Genomic DNA, 23751 nt, shown 5'->3' on the forward strand with positions numbered 1-23751 from the left:
TCGATTTAACCTACCCCACTGCACTCCACTTGTTTCTGGGTAACCTTGCCTGTTGCAAATGTCACCATTTGTACAGCTTCCTTTTTCTCCTTTTTGTTAAGACATCTCGTGATCTGACTTTCTTTTACGCTCTTGCCTTTCTTTTTGTCTGGAGTTACTTCGTAATCCAATCTGGTTGCTTCTTTGTCTTAATCAACTCTATTCTGACGAAGCATTCTCGGTCAAGAATCTCTCTCTATTCATTCTCTTAATCTCGTCATTTCGAGCTTCTGTTCTATGCTTTTTTCCGAATTTGAATCGTCTCTTCTTATTACTACTCCTAGTCTTCTTTCAAGATCGATTTGTACACGAGCGCTTTATGTCACCGTCTACGGCACTTCTTCCGTATTTTTCCAATTTGCCTGAGATCGTTTTCCTTCTTGCCGCAATCGGTTTTGCCACCAGCCTGCCTTTTTCCCGGCAGCTTTTTCCATCGCGTACGTTTTACGTTTACCGCGTCGTTTGGAATGGTCGTCCACTTTAATTTCCTTTCCAACTCTTTTGCTTTTCATATTTACCCAGTTTTTTTTTTACTCGAAACACATCTTTTCCATACGTTCCGTCTCTTTGCTCTCACTTCTCTTAAAATTCCTATTTTTCAATTTACACTTCTCTAAATCGGTATCTTCCCTCTTGTTCCGCCACATCGTGACGCGTAACATGTCACACACCTTTTTCAATCACTCTGCGTCTTGATCTACTTATCTCAAGTACCTATCCGATTCCTCTTTTTTTCTATCAGCACCTCGCGTCGCCATTTCTCTCTTTTCACTCATCATCCGATGTTTCACTTGCCAGTAACATCAAGGCTTTACATTTACTTTCCTTTCATCCACTTCGCGCGCATCGCTCCGCCTTACCAATCCTTTTTCCTCATTCTCTCTCTCGTCGACGACTTTACCTGTCTGTCCCCAACAAATATGTACTCTCTTTTACCCGCATTTACGACGAGTCGAACGTTTTATGCGTCTTTTCTGCCACTGCTACGCCCGTCGCGAATCCATCAGCGCGTCGAAAAGATGTAATTCATCCCGTGGATATGGATGTGCAAGAACGTTTAGAAACGTTTTTATTTCGATGTAAAAAATGTCAATATTTTTATCATAGGTTTATTATATCATGAAACTTGAATATAAATAATTATATTATTTCGACATTAATAAGATTAAGATAGCTAATAAAACCTTCTTTGTTTCATTATGACACATTAGAGCTACTTTTAATTGCAAAAATTAACATGTTAATGAAAGTTTGTGCAATTTTTTGTTACTTTATTTCTTTTTCATATATATTAAACAACAAAGTTTATAAAATTAAGAAGCTAGAATTAAACCCATTTTATTTATTTTATAAGAAAAAGCAATAATTAAATTGTGCGTTTTTATTTCTTTAATTATCTAAACAGATCATGTTTTTATCAATATTAATTTTTATACAATATTTAGACTTATATACTTTCCAAGAACGGAGTGCTACTTTACGAAGAGTTGATCAGTATTGACTTTCTCTTAATATAATATAAGTCCTCGAATTATTTCGCACATAAAAGTATTAAAGTGGAGTTATCGATATTTTATAACTTATGTCGAATTGTACATAACAGAATAAAGTATAAAATATTTCATACTATTAATTTTTCGATAACATTACCTTAATACTTTTTTATATGCAAAATTATTCAGATAAATTATATTTAAAAAAACAATGATAATCTTTATATGATTTTAATAAATTAATTTTTTTCGAAAGTTAATTTAATTATTCGTCTCTATCCAAATCATACAATTTTTATATGAAACATTTTTTTCAAATATCCTATTTTTGAGACACTTTACAGATCCGCTGCTTTTTGCTTATTATGTGTTTTTCATATATGTGATATATTTTTTTAAATATATAAAATATACATATTGCAGCTTAATATAACTTTCGATAAATAACAATTTTTGAAATAAATTATTTGTTAAAAACATTTTAATGCATCACAGAAGGTCATGATGTGGTCAATTTGTTGTTTTCATATTTTGACATAAATACACATCGCGAGTCAGATTCGTTACGAAATCCCAATGAGTTAATATACGCTCGGATTTTTTTTTTAGTATGCAAACTAGATAAAATAAATATATATTAAATATATAAAGCAGAGCGATATTCAACCAGTGAGTGAATTTTAGAAGCCACCCAACATGTATACAGATATTGGAACTACATAGCATGCATATTTTTTTTTCTGCGCAGAAATCGACTGGAGAGCAACACGGAACATTGGAACGCTTTACTGCTATCGTTGCGCGAGCTCATCGAATGGGTGATAAGGAAAGACACAGAGCTCACCGGCCTGGGACCCGTTTGCGGAGATGTGGCTGCACTGCAAAAACAACAGGCAAGTCGTCGAATGCTAGCTGTTTCGCGCATAGATTATCCGGGGGTTCCGCTTCGTCGGACCTCAGTTAATCCGCAAAGTCGATAGACATACCTTTAGTCAGCGTTTATTCGTTATCTTCGGGAGAGATGAGCATACTCCATTTAACATCCTTCGGTTCGCGGCAATAACATCAATCCCGAACTTCAGGATTCAAGCCAAGTTACTTGGATATGACTTATGTACCTAAAATCGATTTCATACAGTTGTCCTCCGAGAGGCTTGCAAGTTTCCGCCTCGCAAACTAATTGGACGAATAGAATATAATTACGTATAAACTCATGCGCTATCAAGCGGATGTTCAACTGTCTCCAGGAGACACGGCAGCTCATCCGGAATACGGATATTTACGTATTCTCATCACGTTTGAGTGTTCCGCCTCATGGAAACGCGAGTCTCAATTACTTCTGTGCTCTTACGTCAATTGTGCATTAAATGCTCTAACTAAATTCTCCCCTGATTAAATGGATTTCCGCGCTTCGTTATATCTCATTTATCAGAAATATAGTATCTATCTTAAGATATCCTTGACACTTTTTAACCAGACGTTGCTTCCTATAATACATTAATACAATCGATCAATTTTTTTTTAAGATTACTGTAAATAGTTACGTTTTAGGGCTCTTTTAATATAGCGTTCTGAATTATTTTTATTCTCTCCGCAACACCTTTGCCTGCATATTCTTTTAAAAATGTATTATATTTTACAATGTGGCCGAAATTGGATGTGCATAGGTGTCCTTCGCGCGATAATGTATAAAGGCGCACTAGTTTGGATTAATTCAGATTAGAGTACGCATGTTGCCGGCATGCTGAAGCGCCTGTGTCACCGATACAGGTAGTATCCGAGTGTACGGAGGTGATAAGCCGCATGTCCCTCGACCAGATCATTGATGTCATCGTGCGGCTAGATTTGTGTATGTATTTGTCACTCCTACCGTAGAACACAGGAAATGACCATCGATTATCCTTAATTACTCAGGCGGAAGGGTAAGGTGCTCAACCGTATACTCATCCGATTGCCTTCATACAGACGCGCTTCTCATAAATACGATCGCTTTGAAATTCAGCATAAAAATCATTTTGATTTATCTCACAATCATAGTCAATGAGAGAATATATTTTAACGATGCTTTTTTGCATTTGTCGATTAAAACAGGATAGAATTTTTTGTATTTTTTTTTTTTTGCTTTTTTGCATTCATAGAGGGAAAAGCGTATTGTGGCTAATGAAGATTTTATAGTCACTCGTAAAGTGTCTCCGTTATTAGTTGACAATTTCTAATGATTACTTATGGCATTATTAGTAGTCCGTCGTTTGCAGTGGCGCTAATACGTGCCAATACAGTCGCTGACATTTGTTAAAAAAGCATTTTCACTTTTGAGCATTTCGAAATTTTTTTTAGGTATATTTTAGCATACAATTACATATACTTCCTCATTTTTTTTCAAACTTGAGCGTATTATCGCATGAATGTATACATATACATGCATTTAAGTGTTTTCTTTTTTTGCTATTTAACATTTTATTCGACCACACACATTTCGAGTTCAGAGTTAAACAAGATGGGATTTTACAAATGCAGCATGCTAACAATGCAGCATGCTCAATAGATCTAATATCCTCTTTTTCAAAATTTTTATTTTAAAGTTGATTGTCATCCTACTTTCTATAGTTTACATTACGTTTATTATTATAGATTTTCGGTACTGCAGTCTGTATGCGGAAGGGCTATATCCGAGTACATACATTTGCATGTCCTGCAATATTTTATTTTTAATAAATATACAATTTTATAACAAAACGTTGTGTTTTTAAATCAAAACACAATTCTATAAATCTATTTTCCGGCGGGTCTACGTTACCACAAATGGTTTCTTTTCGAACCATTGTGTCATTACACTTTTTATAAATAATATTCCAAGTAATAAATATTTTCTAGCTTTTGAGTTTAGAATGGATTGAATAACACATTGATGAATGTAATTGTTAAGTTTTCAATTTAAAATATTACTTATTAACATAGTTGTTGTACGAAATGTACTATAAATAGCGGCTTTAATACTGCTTTTCTTCCAATACTTGTTATAATTAAATTTATAGAAAATTTGCAATAAAAATCTTTCTATACAATCAATTGAATTTTTTCGTATAGAAGAAAACAATTTTCCAAAGGTTACTAAAAAAAAGGTTTAGTTTTTTATTTTTATTTTATATAACAGTTGTATAAAATCGCTTATGCGAGATAAATAAATAGTTATCAAATTGCCCATGGTGTTTTCAATCTTACGTTTAAAAGCATAACAACAAATTGTATCTACCAAATATTATAAATGAATATTGAAATATATTCTCGTGTTTTAAAAAGCCGATTAAAATTCGCAATAATATTACAATACAACCGCCTTTATTCGCTCGGGATTTACGCAACGTAGAAAGGAAGCCCCGCTACGCGGGGTACCTGCATTCCTTCAGGTTCACATCAGGCACGGAATTTAAATTCTCGTGCTGCTACCGTCTCCGAGCGATTGTTTCTTAACGTAATTGTTTGTCCCGACTTCTACGTAGATCCAATTAAGGCCATTACCTCGACATTTCTAGGCACGTCTTTTCCCTCTTTCTTCAACTTCACTTAATAAAATAATATGGCGATTAAACATAATTCCTGCAATTATCGTCGATGAAGTCGTCGTGAAATTATTTGATATTTGATGCGCCGCGCCGATCGTCACATATTGGGAAAGTGCGGTTAATGTAAATCGATTACACGCGGATTTAATTTAAACGGATTCGCCGGTAATTAATAAATCCTACCCTCATGCATATGCGTCGCGCGATTCTAAATAATTCCGTGAATATCCTAAACGTATCCATATGCGAAACTCCGGGACGCTCGCCTCGGGCGATTTTAATTACACGTTATTAATTTAATTACCTTTTGACGTTTGGATACTCGACGTTTTCTCGAATGGTTAAAATTACTTGGTTAAAATGTGATCATGTTACGAGTGCGTTTTTATTTATGTCTGTTTTTCCGTAGTAAAACAAATTATCCTATAAAAAGAAGGCATCAGCAATAATAAAAGTGATCGCTTGTAAGTAATGTATGTCATTGATCAAAGCAACCATTGAGCTTCGCGATTGATGTCGTTTCCGAGAATTATTTCAACAATTGTAAGATTGAAGATTGAATAATAATTAATCAATGTATTCTCAAGCTCGAGGTCAACTGGAAACGATATTATTTTAAAGAGAACTCCGAGGTCATTCTTACGACAAGCAATTAATAAACCTATAAATGCCGTGTTTGACGTTTGTGCAATGCAACACTTATTCGAATTCGAACTGTTCGCACATCTTTTACACTTGGAGAAAAATTTCATTGCTATACAGTAAAAAAGAAAAGTTCCTTTAATTTAAAGAAATTTTTCAGTTGTTTCTTTTATTAGAATTAAAAAAGTAGTTTGGTTGCGCAACGCAAATCTTTTCTCAAATGAAAGAAATATATTTTTAAAAACGGAACAACCAAATTATTTCTTTCAATTAAATTTCTTTTAATCAAATATTTTTTTATTCGAAGAAACTTTCTCTTGAATGTAAATTAAATTCTATTTAATTTCGCAAGCAGTTACAGAAATAATTCTTGATTATAGAACAAACACTTTTTTCCAATGTTTTAGAATAAAAGTTAAAAATCACTTGTAATACGAAATGACAGAAGGAAAATGAATTCGCTCGATCGGGCTCGGAACTATCGCGCTGGGGCGCGCATCTCGGCATCGAAGTCGAAACGAGAGCCGCGTAATTAGAAGACCGTTTATTGCGCCCCCCACGCAATCGAAATGAAAGCCGATTGCGCGGCGGTTTAGCCGCCGTTGCAAGCGACAGTGTAACGAGCGCGACGGCCATTTCTCTTATGCGAGCCGTCCTGAAAATTCCATTTCGTTCGCGAGCCGCGCGCGGATCGATCCCGGCCGCGTCGCGTAAACCCGCGCGTCTATAAACGGCATCGTTACACGTCCCGGCGACACGAGCCGTCCGCGACGAACGTTTCACGTTCGCGCCTTCCGCACACGAGCCATTTCCGTCCGTCCGTCCGTTTGTTTGCGCGCGTTCGAATACGGCTGATAAATCAAAAAACCGCCGACATTACGTTGGAAGGCCCGAAAGGGCGTCGAAAGGGCGTATCGATTCGCGACGCGAATTCGACGGGTTTTGCTGGCTCGCGACGGAAACACGTCCGCAGTTTCGAGCATGCATTTTTTCATAGGCAGCTCGTTCCTCGTCGTGCCTATCTCCTCGGCGCACACCTCGTATATAGCGCGAGCGATTGATATTTTTGTTTCGGCCTTGCAGTCGCAATTTTCTCTTTTCACGCGAGAACGGTCACGCTTGGCGGTTATTTTTCGGGCGGCCACTTTGGCCGCCCGAGTGCCACCCTCCGGAATTTATGCCGGTGTGTTTTCTTTCGGGTTAGTGGAGAGCCCCGGTCCTCTCGTCGCACCGTACGTTACCTCAATTGTTTACGGAGAGGTCTGTCGACGTTCGTAGCTGAAATATTTAACGTTCGTTTCTCTGACGGATAATAGTATCGACTGGTGTAGGATATTCGTCCCTGTGGATGAATCGTAAATAAGAGAAGGCTTGCTTTTCTATCGGGGGAGGGGGGGGGCGAGGGGAAATTGATTTGGACGATTGACATTTACGATCCTTGATACTGACTTAGGATTAATGAATTGGGCAGATGCTTTATCGCCCAAATTCCTATTTGTTCGATTTTATGGCGTGGAAATGGGAAATGGAAGGGTCGGGTTACTTTTTCCGCAAAACGGTACAATGCATTTAATTTTAAAATAATTTTGCCATTTGTCGCAATATGTACACACGAGAAACATGAGGAAAAAAGGGGGACTCTCTTTTTCGTAGAATTCTGTAATGAAATTGTTCTGAAATAATTAAATCATTTATCGCGTGAATATCCGCATTTTATTTTTATGTCGAGCATATGAAATAGCAGACAAAGGACCATTTATTTGTCCGTGGGGAGTTGTATATTAAAAAAATTGTTCTGAAATAATTTATCCCCTCTCGGTGGGATATGCAATACGCGAACCGCTGGGAATAGTTAAATACTGAAGATTCCTAGTGTCAGATGCTCGTATATTACTGCGATATGCATCGGCGCATTGTTGCCTCACGTTGTGTATATACCTCGTAATTAACCTCTCTCGTAATGATAACCGCCTTGATAAGGGAAACTCGTCTTGTTGCGAGCAATTAGAAAACGTTTAACTGTCCAAGTAGATGGACAGCTTTAAATTGTTCTAATTTCTTAATTAACGTCTCGACCCGCACGGTTAAACGCGTAAATTTCTATGCGCGCAATTTACAACGAGAGCACAATTATTCGTAATTAATCCATTTGCAGATTTTTTTTTATATGCCGCAAAGTTCTCAATTCCACCGATTGCAATTAATGGAACATTCCTTAAGGAAAGCACGATTTATACGTGATTCATACGTGATCTATTATTTGCAATAAAAAACTTTTAGAAGAGAAATCTGTACAATTGCGAGAGAGCAAGGAAAAATAGAGAATAACCGCAATGAGATTTCTATCACTCACTGCACAACGCGTCATCATTCTTCGAAATGGGAGAGAAGCAAGGGAAGAAAATAACGACGAAAAATACAAAAATGATTAATGACCTGCATATGGCGAAATCTATTCTATAGTACAATTTAACTAGGTCATTCAACAATATAATTTAACAATGTGCAATGTGTTTCATCTTCTGATAGTGTTATATCTTTTTTAAGATTTTTTGCAAATTTTTATTTATATAAAATAAATAACTATTATAATTAAATCAATGACAGATAAATAGATAGACATGTAGATAGAAAGACAAAGAATAGCTGTTTCATACTGCCTCGAATCGCGTATTTCTTTAAAAGTGTACGTCTAGTCGTGCTTTTACAAAGTGATTGTAAAAATAATGGAGTGATAGATAAAACCATCTCAAAATAAACAAAGATGTACGTTACGTTATTGTTTCTGATTTAATAATTGCCTGTAAAGATGCAATTGTTAAATCGGAAACAATAACGTAACCTACATCTTTGTTTATTTTGACATGGTTTTATTTATCACGCCATTATTTTCCCAATCAGTTTGTAAAAGCACGGCTAGATATACACTTTCAAAGAAGTATGTGATTTTATTCTTAAAAAAAAAAAACAACCGTTTTTTGCCAGTGGTGACACAACGCTCACTGTAATACGCGTTAAAAAATCAAAAGAGAAAAATCACGCGAAAAATACCGAGACTTGAACAACAAGACGTAAAACCGTTTAATTTATGCCGCACAGTTACGAGGTGTACAATATATGTATGTATGTCGAATGTGGGGCTAACGAGAACTGTCGGTTACGTTTGCAAACGTTAGCAATCGTAGAAAAATCTTCTACTCGAGTGACGGCTAAAGACGATCTTTTAGTTGCACGAATTCGTTTTTCCTACAAGTGAACTTCTCGTAGCGATATAAAAAAAAAGGAAACCACAGACGCGAACGCGTCACCTTTTGACGTGCAGGAAAAAATCTGTGATATCTTGCTCGCAGCAAATCCTTAACTTTTTGCGAGCGATGAGAGGTAATTTCGTTAATGGGCGTACAATATTATAAGAATGCCTTTTTGCTCGACTTTGCCAAGTGCAAGAGACTAATTTTCAACCCTACTGCATAACGTCAAACGTAATTACGAATGCACACGTTAGTATCCTCTGCACTGCGATGCAGCGGTGGCGTCTGATATCGTTGCATCCTCGCCGTATGATGTGAAAATTATTTGATTTAATTATAATAGTATATCTCGTTATGATATTTAAAGATATGTTATAATGTTTGTACTAAACATTATAATGTACATTTTTATCATTTATTAGATGTAAAAGAGGATAGAATGACAAAAAAGCGCGCTAACATCTTTACAAAAATGTTCTGAATAAAGTCCCATGTCTTGTCACTACAATTTCATTTTATTTTATTTATTTCTGTAATTAATATATGCGTGTCTCTGTGAGTAATTAATATTTTAAAGAATCAAATGTTAGATTTGTTTCAATTATTGTTATTTTTTCATTTTTACAATTATGCGACATCTACTTTTATTTTCATGTCTATGTTTCTCTTATTAGTTCTTTTATTGTATTTTATTATTGACACATCGTGATGGAGCTTTTAAATGATAACTGCCGAGGATAATGATAGATTACGAATACGATATCATCGACTGCATTCGTCAACGTCATGGTATTGACATTCTATCCTTGTCACAGCTGAATAGACAGATGAATTTAGTCGAAACGTGGCTAATTTCTTGAAGCCTCTCCCTTCGGCGAAGAGTTGAACGCCAAGAGAAAACTTGGCACTGCACCAGACACCGATGCTCCTTGTCTCGTTATTTTTGTTTCACGATTTACGCGTCTCCTTCACAGGACGACCATCGTGGCTTCAGGAGGCAGCTGGAGGACAAACGGCCGGTCGTGGAGAACAATTTGCTGAGCGGCCGCCAGTACATCGCCAATGAGCCTCCGCTGTCGGACACATCGGACTCCGAAGGTACGTTATGAATTACACATAAATCGCGCTCTTTTGTCTTTTTTTAATCTCCAGCAATTTTATATTTACATCCAAATGTATAATTAAGTTTACAAAAATATTGCACACGAGAGAAAAGGGAATACACAATTTTATGATTTTATTTACAATCATAAAAATATTACACTTAATCCTCCGCAGGCACACTGGGACATGTTTGACCAAGATGGAATTTTAGTCTCAAATTGCAATTTTTATTGAACAATGACCTTAACATTTGGGTTAAATAGTTATTTAGTAATGTAGAACAGATATTGGAATGACTTCAAATTTTTTTAGATTTTTTGAAAGCCTAGAATAGTAAAATAAAGTTGGATAAAAAAGACGCAGTGTGCATACGAAGTAAGTAAAAATACGTGCGCATAGTGATTATTTTACTATTTTCCTTTTTCTCTTGGTTTTTTGCATTTTTTTTTTTTTTTTTTTTTAACACATTAGAGATCATTAAAGAGCTCGAGATTTTAATATCGTTGACCTCGCTTGAATATCTTGCGAAGAAACAAACAAATTTGGTCAAGTACATTCATCATTAGTTTTGTGAAACCATCTCATAACGCGAGACTGAGTTCGCCGATAGGTCTAGTAATTGAACGCGGTGGTGTACCTTTCAATCTCAACAATCTATAATTTTTATTCATATCAATTTCTCCGAGAAGAAGCATTCTCTATTGGTTCAGAAGAGGGTCTGAGACAGAATCTCTTCTCTTTGTTTACGACCAATTATTTTATTTAATTAACGAATCAATATCACTGCCATTGTGCTATCGATCAATGGTCATTCACGTTATTACGAATAAGATACTTATATCCGCAATGTTCAGAGTTAATTCTCTCGGTTTTTTAATATAATATGCAATATAATATTAGAAAATATTTCACGTAATGAAATATGAAGGAGTCGACCATTAAAACGCGATTGAAAGAAAATTCTTGAAAATTCTTTTTCCTCTCTCTCTCTCCGAGCCATCGATGCGATATTTTGCCGAGGTTAATAAAATCTTGCCTGAATTGCAGTGAATACGGACGGTTCAGTTGATCTTGTCGCAAATATGAGAAAAATCTCGTTTAACCTTAATTCCTCTTTCACCGCGTTTTAATAATTTACACGTTTTTCCTTCGTGGATTTCCGCGCCGACTGAGAATTTCGTGCCAGCGCGGCAAGAATCTAAGAACAACTGTCGATTGCGCTTGCACCGGGATTCCCAGACTGAAAGGCCGCGAGTGAAATATTTTGTGTACTTTCTTTCTTTTTCCGCCGTCGTTTCTGCAGCCTAACCCGCGAGACCAGAAACGAGCTTCATTCTTTACTGTCGTTCCCTTTTCAAGCGCGCGGTAAGGCCGAACGCGTAACTGCGACGCCCTGAATATTTCATTTACGTAATCCCACTTCGCCGAAAGCGCGGATATTAAGGAATCCCGGTAGATATTATACATTTAACGTGAGATACGAGAATTATGTTTATTTACTTTGTACTTTTGTAGCGAAAAGTAATGCTTCGCATATCAATCGCAAACTCTCGCGAACAAAGGAAAACAATGAGGTGAGAGGGAGGTGGAGGAAGATGGCAGTATTCCGATATGAAATCAAAAAAGAAAAGAGAAGAAAGAAAATGGAGCCATTCCGTCGCGAGCAACTCAAACTTAAACTCTCCGACCTCATATTTGTCTCAACTTTCTTTTCTCTTTAGACCGTGGTTTCCAAGCTTTCTTTGTCCACTTGCCGGCAACTCTGGCAAGCGACTGACGAAATCAAAATAACAAAGACACGTTCACACAGCGAGCGAGCATACAGAGTGTACAGAATGCGCGAATATATGCGAACATAGAGAAATACATGAAAATACAAAAACGCGTGCAAGAACTAAAGGCGCGAAAATAAAATTTCCCATCAGTTAAAATTTATATTTTATTACCGCGGTATGTAACTAAAATGTGCAGTTTAATAAACGCCAATGAGAATCCGGGAATTTATTATTACGATCATTAATTATTTCAGCTATAAAGATTTACGTTTTAATTATGTACGCGAGGAAAATCCCTATATTTCATTGAAAATGCGTATGTTGCTAAAAATTTGAGCTTTAATTTTCCATTTCCGCAATACTCTATTTACATCGAGGGATAATCCTTTGTACGATGTAACGTACATAGTTACACAGGTGTTCTTTATGCAATGTTCTATTGCGAACAATTTTCTCTTTCCATGGTATCGTATTGTAATATCGTTTTCAAGTATTCGAATCAGAGATAAAACTTCTAGTGGGCGCGGCGTTAACGCAACTCTATCGGGAACCGATATGAAGGGTTTCGAAATCAGCTACGAGGGTACACTTTTTAGTTTTCGTTCTATATATCAGCGGCTCTCCGAAAGTTGTAAAATTTAGACGAGATGTTTTATTCATGTTGCATCGTCTCTGATTGAGGAAGAACGGGAAAAATGAAGGAAAACACTAAATAATACATCGAGAAGAATTCAATTTCTTTGATTTATTCGCAATTTAAGGCGCGGAGATTTCATTTCCAATAATTCCATTTACGTTTCGGATATCGAGACGTAAATGGAATTATTACGTCTTACATGAAGTAATATAGATTTGATGAAAAATAATCTTAGTTTCTCCTGCTTAATTCGGTACTTTTCATCGGCCAAAAAATCAATTATTTCTCAACGTAGTCCACATGAGTGTGACTATAAAAATCCGAGTTCTAATATTACTTTAAATCAAATTTAAACCATTTCGTCTTATTATATCTGAAAAAGTTTATATATAATAATACACATTTACATACTTAAAAAATTTGAAGGAAGATATTTATATTATTGACGAATAAATAAGTTATCCTTTCTTCTTCCGCTTTTACGTTTTGTACAAAAATTTTCTACCATATATATATATATATGGTAGAAAATATATAATATATACATATATTTATAATACGTGATATGTTTAAATGTGTGTTTATTAAATTTTTCCGTGACAAAGCGAGACTATTTGTGTCACTTAAAAAAGTTTGCTGCGACTAGGTAAACGTAACTCCGTCGCGAGTCACGTGGGATTTTCAATCGAATTAGAAGTATCGTAGTACATCGGTACCGATGGATGGGGAGCTTTAGGAGAGACGTCCCCCAAGGGGGGACCGAAAACTTGTAGATGGAATTTATTGAAATCCCGGAGGATAGCACGACCTGATCTTATGTCATCTTCTATATCTCTCCCCCCCTCCCTTTCCTCTCTTTCACTCAGTTTTTGCTATTACTTAAATAATAGTAAAAGCTATATTAATGAGCTGCATTATTTTTCTTATTTCATTAACAAGAAATATTTATTACATAATAACACTTTGTGCGCAGTTGCCATTAACAAGTTTGACTTTTAAACAACAGTAAAATTTCCGTTGCAACTTCCTTTATGCTCCAATTGATTATTAATGACCGAATGTTTATGGAACTCGCGAGAACATTTGTATATTTCTATTGCAGCCTTGTGTATTTTTCGATAATGAGAAACAGCGGAAAGAGATGAGGAGATTATTAGTATTTGTATGTACAATTAATAATAATAATATGTGTGTGTGTGTGTGTGTGTGTATGTGTGTGTGTGCGAATCGTTCGTTAATCTTCATTAGAATATTATTCGATATACGCTTTGAGTGAGCACACATGTATCTATCGTCAATGAACGATAGTTATTATCGTTTATCAGAATATATCGCATGATTGACGCAAAATATCGAAATATCTGAACAAACAGTAACAACCGATGATAATTTAAGCAAGTTTCGGCGGTAAGTTCATTAGTCTCCGTCAAAACGTGATCTAATTACTTTCGAAATATATTTACGCAAACTCGTTTGTCAATGCTATTCGTCGTGTATTTAACAGACTATATTCGATGTGATGTTGTATCAATATTGTGAGATTAATATACTATATCAGAATCAATAATACACATTCCTTACAATATACACTATTTCTACGTACGTATACAACCATTGCATTTTGAGCAGAATTTAATGAATTAATTAAAGGAAATAAAATTAAGGGAGAGTTAAATAAACAAGTTGAATGAAATGAAATATCACAAAAATGTTGTGAATCTCTACAGTATCTCTGCAGCAACATTTTCTAAATTTTCCTCAACAAATATACGTGTTATATTTGCAATTTATTTGATGTATTTTTTCATGACAATTTAAGTTTTTATTAAAAAAAGAGAAAGATTTTAGGTACTCCATGTTTCTGATGTCAGTTGTCTATTTTAACCGACTTTGGAAAATAAGGAAGTTATTTTTATGTACGTTCACTTATAACTTATTGCACTTTATGAACTTCTGTAGTTATTTCATTTTTGTACTTTATCCAGTCATTCACGATTATAAAATATATTGTGTCTTCATAAAAATTATATTATTTCTTTAATACATGACTTGTGTCTTCGTTCTCAATATCATAAATTTTCATTATATATTTATAGGTTATTATAGAATATTAACACAATAGGGCAAACATTTCTCCGTCGTCTAAATCTCAAATGCGATTAATGTTGATTTTTTGCTTCATATAGCACTGTAAATGAGTAAAATGTGTAAAATGTACAGTCACTTTTTACGCATTTGCATTTTTTATGCATTAAATTCAATTTACGCGTGCAATTTTTGTACTTTTTACGCGCGAATAAATAACAAGTAATTAATAGGTTACTCATCCCTCTCCCCGGTCGCGTTGCCCAAGCCTCTGCTGTTCCTTCTCTCGAAATCCTTCGCAGCGCTGTTCCTCCATAGCTATTTCACACGATCTCACACACGCGCACTTATTACCGAAACGCGACGAATACAGAATCAATTGCGCAAGCCGTACGCAATTCCCAATTAAACGCGATTCAAGAGCGCTTCGCTGCGCCGCGCCTCTGTGGCGTTCCGTTGGCGGGAAAGAGCGCCGATAGCTCATGACGTCAGCGTCACGTCGGCAACTTCACTCCGATTTACCGCCGCGACACGACGCGAGTCAAGCTAGAGTTAAGGTTAATCCGCCGGATCGACGCGGTTGATCTTGATTTTCTGTATATGCATGCGTTAGGACGCGTTACAGCACGCGTAAAACACCTTCTGCGTGCATGGAAGCCGTCTCGATTAATCGTCTCGATTTCGGCCTCTTAACCCTCGCTCGACTCGCGCGATAAATCGAAGTCGCGATAGTGAAGTCGACGTCGTCCGCTATCGGCGCTCTTTCCCGTCAACGGAACGCCACGAAGACGCTGCGTAGCGAAGCGCTCTCGAATCGCGTTTAATTGGGAATTACGTACGATCTACGCAATTAATCCCCTGTATTCGTTGCGTTTCGGTAATAAGCGCTGTAAGTGCGATGGGGAAGCAGCGTAGCGAAGGATTCCGAGAGGAGCAGCAGAGGCTTGGTCGGCGTCGGGCAGCGCGGAGGGGGTAAGTAACCTATCGTTTACTTGTTTTTTTACTGGCGCGATACTAATCGCGCATTTATGTGCGTGTATTTTTTTTATGTGTTTTAGACGTGTAATTTAATATTGACACACGTCTAAGCGTGTAAAAAGTACAAAAATTACACGCATAAATTCATGCTTAATGCATAAAAAAATACAAATGCCTAAAAAGTGACTGCACGTTTTGCACACTTGGACCTGTAGTGTACACAAGATTCATACTTCATACGATGCTCATGTGTGCACGATGACTTTTCGGTCATTGTCATTCGCCGGTTCGCGCGTAATATTCGACGTAAAATCCCGGAATAACCGTAACGATAGCGTCGCTCTGAAGAGAACGGATTCTCGATCCCAATAACGCGGGGCGGCTCCTGCGAGCGAGCAACTCCGGCGGCGGCCGCGCGCGATTTCGCTCATTCCGTAGGTAGTCACGTTTCGCGAAACGTGCGCGGCATTGGGTGTAACCGAGGCCGGCCAACGTCGATAAATTTCTGGCGGAATAACATCGCGCGCGCCGTAAGGCCGGATTATACAATATCGACGTTGAATTCGTCGGAATGGATTATCCGCGAACGGCGGTTCGTGGCCCCCGCGTTCGGAGCTGGAATTTCGGACTCCGCGCGAAGCTTATCGATCAATTTTGTCTTTTATTCTCGTTAACTTCGGAGCTTATCTCGTCGAACTTACTGTTTTATGCATCTCGTTTTATGTGTCTCGCGAATCTCGCGATAAGATATTCGAGTTGTCATTTTAATTAGTAATTAAATTATTTCAATCTTTTTATTAATTACATTATTGTAAAGTAAAACTGAAAATAATGTGAAAATCTGTCCGACGTGTTTCTTCGTGACAGTTTAAATTCTTATCTCAGAAAAAGAAGATTTTAAATACTCTCTTTCTCAGTTGTCTGTTTTTAACCGACTTCAAAAAAGGAGGAAGTTGTTTTTATGTACGTTTATTTATAACTTATCGTATTTTGTCCATTTCCGTAGTTACTTCCACGAATTGAAAATGATTTGATTATATGTCTTACTAGAACGAGCGCGCCAATAATTCCGTTCTAAAATGATTGATCAGGCAGAAATAGCTGACCGAGAACCGATTTGTCTTTTCTTAATGTCGGCTGTCGTAAGTAGGAATATGTAATTCTCTATTGTCAGGTTCCGTCATATAGAACGTCAAATCTTCAATTATGCTTCTCAGAATATCAAGATGCCTTGAAGAATCCTGTAGATTGTCCTCTAGTGATTAAAAAAAGCTGTCAATAAAATGTTAAAAATAAAATTTGTATATTAAGGGGAAGCTTTAAGATATCAGATATCTTTAGATATTATTCAATTTTTCAAGAAAATTAATCTTGTAGTTTTTCTGAATGACATGTATGTATTTCAATCAAATTATGTTTTAAAATATTTCTTAAAATATTAACTTAGAAAATGATTTTGAAAACTAATTTAATAAAAATTGCAGTATATATTTTTTTATATTCTTATTTAATATTATTTAAATAATTATATAAATAAATCAAAAATAATTTATTAATTAATATCGTGAGATATACTTGCGTAATTAGATCCAACATGCGACCTAAAGATTAAAAAGGTGATAAAATGAGACAGATATTTTTATTTTTTTAATATAGTCACCTTTTATTACAATACATTTTTGTGGAGAGAGAGATAAATTAATTTTTCTACTACCAAAAAAGTATTCTTAAATTTTTGCGAATTTAAAATGATTTAACATTGCGGAGTTCACATTTCTTCATTACTGGCAATTTTTTTCCATGCAAATTAAATGTTAACAAGTACTTAATAATTATTTTTTATTTTCAAAATTAAATTCCAATTTACAACAAAAAAATTTACCAGTGATAATGAAGTAATCTCCCCAGTTTTACATCGTTTTAATCATAATGAAGAATACATTTTAGTAAAATAGGAAAATTAATCTATCGTTTTAAAAAAGATATTGAAATAAAGGGTGATAATATTTAAAAAAAAATCACTGTTTTGTTTTGTCCTTTTTATATTTTTAGGCCGAAAACTTTTGAACCTTATTACTATATTTATAATTCAGTTTGCTACGTGAAAAATAAACGTAAATTTTATATTTTGTACGAAGCGCGTTTTTATCCATTTTTATTCGTACGGCTGGATAGTAGCGATGGAATTTACGCTTCGCTCTTTGGAGCATCTCGCCGTTACTTCCGCAGTCGCCCATTTCCCACTTCCTGAAAAATCTGGACGCGGCCGTGATGGAGAAAAGAATTAGCGAGACATTCCGTGGATGTGGATGGAGACGAGGCCGAGGGCGGGAAGTCAGCGAGTGAGAGCTAGATAAACTAGTGGCGTACGTGCGCGGAAAGTAGAGCGTCAACTGTTGAATAGATGGCTTAGGAACGAAGAGCACGGTCACCTAATTCAATTCGTTCAACAGACTACTTTCGGAGAAACCTAGTTTCTTTTTTCGTCCGATCCGTCTTGTTGTTTCCCGCGGTCGTCGTTTCAGCTTTTCGACACCATCACTCCTTTTGCATTGGAAGAAGCTACATCACCAATCCAACGGTTCCATTCCTCCTATCGATCTCGACGAGGAAGATCGGTACCCGATGACGCAGAAAACAAACAAAAAAAAAAAGAAAAAGAAAACGTTGGATCGCGCGCATTTCTTATCGGGAGTAGCTCGAATCGGAGATGTACGAAATGAAAAGCTTCTCCATCCCTCTGATTTCTTTAGTATCGCAAGATTTACCGCTTTTAGATGACAGCTCGTAACGGATAGCATCGAGTTAGTATCTAGCGGACAAAACGTGAACGACTCCGATAAATTCTATTACATAAAATCTCTGAAAATCGCGTTGACAAAAAAATTACGGGACTTAAAAGGTAACGTAAATTTTTCTACCGTGGTTAATGTTTGAGCTGTCTCGAATTGAAATCTATTTTACGATGACTAACCGTGTGTGATCATATCGAAGGCAGAAAACTATAAAGTTACACATCGAATTTATCTTTTTAACGTTCCTTTCCGTCAAATGGATTATTTGCGACACAAAGAGATTGCGAGAGAATTGCGATGCAACTTTCCGCTTGCAATCCTCATCCGTGCCATCGAAGTGATAACTATCGATTATTATAAATGTGCGTCGCGCGCGTGTCCGCTGCCGTGTAAGAGCTGCAACGAATGCGCACAGTTATCGCAACAAATTGCTCTCATTTTCCGCACGCGACAGACATGCACCGCGGTTTTCCGCGGCTTGTCATCCATTAGTCGTTTCCCAGATTCATTGATCGATCAATGCCACGCGACGCGGAAGATAATCGCGCGGAACTGACGTTTCGCTCTGAGCAAATCTTGTTTTCTATCTTTTAATATCATCGGTGCTCCTTTATCGCGGGATTTACTACCGCGCGTATCTCACTGGGGATCCGTAAAAATGCCGAGGTGACGCGTGGATTACCGGCGCTAATCGGGATTCGCAAGGAACCCCGCGTTATGCGTTTTTTTTTTCTATGCAGGAACTCGCGCGTAACGAAGCGTAGAAACGGCACGAATCGGGACTCGAACTATCCCGAGCCTATCGGGAATTAATTGTCCTATGAATCACGCATCGTATCATGCGGTGGACAGTTTTTATGTGCGTGTTTAGCATTGATAACGGCGATGTCGTACCTATATGCCCGCGCGCTCTAGCTCCCTATCTATCGCGTGTTATGTTGATTTATGTTCGCGATGTTTCCCACCTGGTCTTCGCCGCGATTCATCAGCGCTTAATCGCGCTCAGCCGCGTGAATTTATCGATCATCGACAGTGAGACAGCTGAGAAATCAGGAAGAAGATTACGTGCATTTTTGCACGATTTGGTCGACCCGGGCTCTTCTTTTCCTTGATGACACGTCCGTATTTAGTGGGACGTAAAGATAAACTTACATCAGAAAGATGCGGCATTACACTCGTTACTTTGATGCAACAAAGTACTTGAACTGAATAAAACCCAGCGCTAAAGGCTCATGCATTTATGGTCATTATTATTTATTTGTTACATGTGTGGCTTGCAATAGAGAATTTTCAATGATGCTATCTTTTGAGAAGCTAAAATTGCACTCAACTGGCCAAGAATTTCCAGAAGTTAAAAAGTTAATTAACAAGCAAAATTAAAAATATTTAACGGTAAAATAAACCCTAAGGGATTTTATTTTCGCGATTAATAATCATTTTAAAAGTGATTCGGAAGATAATGTTTAATTTCATTTTGTTATTTAAAATTTATTTTTGACTCGAGCTTTATTAAAAACACAAATTAGAGTTTAAAAAATTTTTTTTTGTTTATTTGAAAATGTTCTATATAGAAAATAATATTATTTCGGTAAGTAATTGAAAGAAACATTTTATTTTCACTTAGTTTATTTTAATAAATAGAATTTATTTTAAAAAAATATAAAACAAGTTGGGCTTTATTCGGCTCAGCTACTTTGTAATGTTTTGTTAGCAACGCGATTAAAGAAATTTTGCCACGTGAAGAATTGCGTGACCTTATTTTTTTCACTATTAAAAAATTCTGAAATTTGATATTTAATAAAATTATAAAAATAATTTTTCGCTTGAAACAATACATATGTGAGATCACAAAAGTTGAAAGATGGAATGAGAATTAGAACTTTACTGATTTATTCTGGAAAACTGGACTTTAACTGTTTATTTTCTATTTTGCCTTTTTTATAGCAGGCAGAGAATTGGATGGTGATTCCAGAGGCTACAGAAGCGCCGAGGAGCAGGCGCGCGAATTGACGCGGAGCATTCGCCGCGAAGTGAATAAACTTTCCGAGCAGTGGAACGCTTTAATCGAACGTAGCGATGCGTGGAAGCGGAAACTCGACGACACCGCTAACGTGAGTACCTTATACTCCATTCTTACTTACACAGAAAGCCGCTTACCCCCGAAGTGTATTCCCTGATATGAATACCAATCTTTTGCTTTTTGCGGAAATAAATCCCGCAGGGATTGGCGCCTGAACCAGCTGTATACAGATCGAAAAGCTACTTTAAGGGGCGACATTCAGAATTTTTAACCCGCAAGGGATTATTATTTTTCGCGTGAGCGCGCGAAGAAACGTAAGAAAAAAGTTGTTAACTTGACTGAATTTTCAAGTAACAACTGAATTTCTTTACTTCAAGCATTTAAGTTAAATATATATGTAAAGGGGTTAAATTAAATATATAAATACTTAAACCAAAATTTAAATATTTTAATAAACTAATAAAATATTTATTATGTAATTTTATATATCTTTTCAAGTTAACGAAAATGCACGTCGAATAACTTTTCGGTCTTAAAACATAGTTCTAAGAGAGATTGAACAAGAATTATTATATAATATCATGATATTAAATAATATTAAATTGAAAATCAATTTAATAATTACTGATACTAACAAGCTCCAAATGTGAAAACCTACTCCCGCCCCAAATATTTTTATGTTAAGTCAAATACATAAAACCTCGAATTGAAAAAACTTAATTGAGTTGAAAAATTTAGTCGAGCTAACAACTTTTTTTTCTCAGCGTAGCAAAACTGCATGAATAATTATGCACGTATTTTAGAATAGCTGAATTTGAAAACACTGCGTGATTAACGACATTGGTGTTGCTAAAATGAAAAGAAACAGCGGTTACCGATGATTTAATTGTTGCATGTTTACGCAACAGCGTTAGAACAAAATGAAATTATTGATCGAGCGAAGATTAATTGGTGTACCGCGAACTTCGTTACGTGATTTCCGTAAAATAGATGAATAAGCGAGTAATTATCAGCGAGAGAGAGGGCGGGGGGAGGGCAGGATGGAGATGGAATTTATTTTTAATATATTAGGTACACAAACACAACACAAACACATAACACGGAAGCTAGATGCGCGTAGATATGATATGAAATTCATGATTTATGACACATTTCGATGGGCAGATAAGAGAGATGATGTTTGCGGACGGGCTACGAGTTTTGCAAGAATTAATTGATATTTTGTTGCTGGGCGTAATATGCAAACTTAAATTAAGCGCGAAACTTAAAGTTTTCTTGCGGCGGCGAGCGAATGCGAAAACTTTGATTTATATCCTCCCCCGCTGCTCCGCGATATTATGATAGATCGAGAGAGACAGATAAGTCCATATAATATTAAATGCTATCGAAAGTTACTTCAGAATTAACCCTTGTGCAACACAAAAGAAACTTAAACGAGAATTCTTTTATCTTTAATGAACCTTTTTTCTTGTAAAAAGTGCTCAAGCGAATTACTGACATCCATGAAAAGTGCAAAAGGAGGTATTGAACAATATAAGTTTGCCGAATTTTTGAAATATTGATCTTTCAATCGTAACAAGTAGAACAAACTTATTTTTCTGTGCCAAATAAACATAAAGCTTTAAAGAAAAATGTCTGTTGCAATATATATTTTCATTTATAAAGTTTTTTTTCCACAAATAACTTTAGATTTTTATAATTAAATTTTATATAAATGGGAGAATTGTTCGCTCTCCTTCTGCCTTCGTCGATACCGATACGACCGCACGACCGAACGTATACGACGAACGCGAGACAAGAGTATTTGGCTTTAACAAGAGTTTTACAAGAAGCCACTGACGACAGCGTTACGAGGCTCAATTTTTCCCTCGTATTGCTTTATGATTGCCATTGCAATTTTCTCTATGAGAGGTTCCATTTGTCGGAACGACTTTGCGCCTGGAGGAAGCAACCGGACCGTTTATTGGCGAGCACCGGGAAAAGACGTTCGGAAACGAGCTGCCTCATAGTAAAGGCGATCCTCGGATGCGTTCCTGACCAATCGACGCTCGTGTCGCGTCTAATGCCACCGAAATCTCGAAGCTCACGTCTTTTTCGATATCGGAAATAGCTCCTATTTCCGGGACGTCCATTTAATCGCGGGCTCAACTTTGTATCGCGCATGTGTCAATTTGTGTTTGATAAAGCACGTAATACAACTATCTCTCTGGAAAAGTTGTAGTCCCTGATATTATTGGGAAAACGGTGGAGACCCTTCAGCTAATAACATCTCGTTTTACAACAGAACGTTGCTGTAGAATGAGTTTCCTTTCCGAGAAATCTCAACTTCATTTCAAATCGAGTATCGGAACGCTGATAACTTTCTAGTTGCAAGTGATTGGAAGTAAGAACCTCTCTAATTAAATAAGAAAATCTTATTATCTGCTTATTCTCCCGAAATCTCTTCGTAAACCTTTCTGTTCTTTTGCCTCTTAATTAGACGTCTAAAATATCTATTCAGAGGTGAACAAATCAATTTTTTTTATCAGCAAGTGCATGTATTCCGCGCAGTGAAAAAAAAAATGATAACGAAGGAGTGTAAAGCCGCTACTTAGTGTCGAAAATTCAGGAGTCTCGCGAAAAGATACGATCAAATATTCAGCGTGGAAAATCCGTCTACCGACTTCATCAAAGAATGCGCTCCTCGAGTTTAATGCAAACCTTACGGAGCGCCGGCTCCGTGTATACGTCCTCGAGCGAAAAGAGCTTCGCTCTGCAGCAGGCTCCTCTCTGGAGGAGCCGTTTATAAGCATCACGACGGGCGAGAGGAGGCGAGATCCTCGTCTCCTCTTCGCTGCTTCTAATCCGAGGAGATCGAGAATTTATTATCGGGCGACACAGCGCGACGGATGTATTCGCGATGCATCGATAATCGTATTCGATTCGCCGCCCTCTCAGGTGCCCAGGTGCGGACGGTCGATCGGCGGTGGTGGATCCAGGAGGCGTAAATCGCGCTTTCACGTCCCTTGCGCTCGCGCGCGCGCGTGCTTGTCGAGGTTTAATGCATCCTTTCGTGGGCGGAATCGCGTCGGCCTCCCCGTGCGATCCCTCGTTCCCGCCGTTCGTCCCGGAACGCTCTCTCCTACGTCGCGTCTCGTTTTCTTCTCTTTCGCGGCGGCATCACACCCTCGGTCTCATAAGCGGTTTTACGATTTGCATCCCGTTCGTGTGAGAGGCCCGATACTCTCGAGCGCGGTTGAATATTCCACGACCGCGTTCGAAAACGCCGAGCGAAAATGAACTCCGCAGCGGCACCACCGTCTACGAGGAAACAGTATTTCCGGAATTTTTTGTCACGAAAGTGATTAGCGACTTCAACCCCGCTTCAAT

The 23751-nt window shown here is 37.0% G+C and overlaps 1 protein-coding gene across 11 annotated transcripts in view; it reads left to right on the forward strand.

Moving 5' to 3' along the window:
* Positions 1-23751, forward strand: part of LOC105202434 (dystrophin, isoforms A/C/F/G/H) — a 508516-nt gene that overhangs the window by 407914 nt on the left and 76851 nt on the right. For 10 of the 11 annotated variants that reach the window (XM_039451747.1, XM_039451745.1, XM_039451744.1 and 7 more), the window contains 3 exons: positions 2281-2425; positions 9963-10086; positions 20307-20473. In XM_039451747.1, coding sequence (XP_039307681.1) covers positions 2281-2425; positions 9963-10086; positions 20307-20473 — 436 coding nt within the window. The remainder of the gene's footprint in view (positions 1-2280; positions 2426-9962; positions 10087-20306; positions 20474-23751) is intronic. The other variant, XM_039451742.1, reaches the window with a different exon arrangement.

This window comes from Solenopsis invicta, chromosome 7, assembly GCF_016802725.1.
Source record: "Solenopsis invicta isolate M01_SB chromosome 7, UNIL_Sinv_3.0, whole genome shotgun sequence".
NCBI classification, from domain to species: domain Eukaryota; kingdom Metazoa; phylum Arthropoda; class Insecta; order Hymenoptera; family Formicidae; genus Solenopsis; species Solenopsis invicta.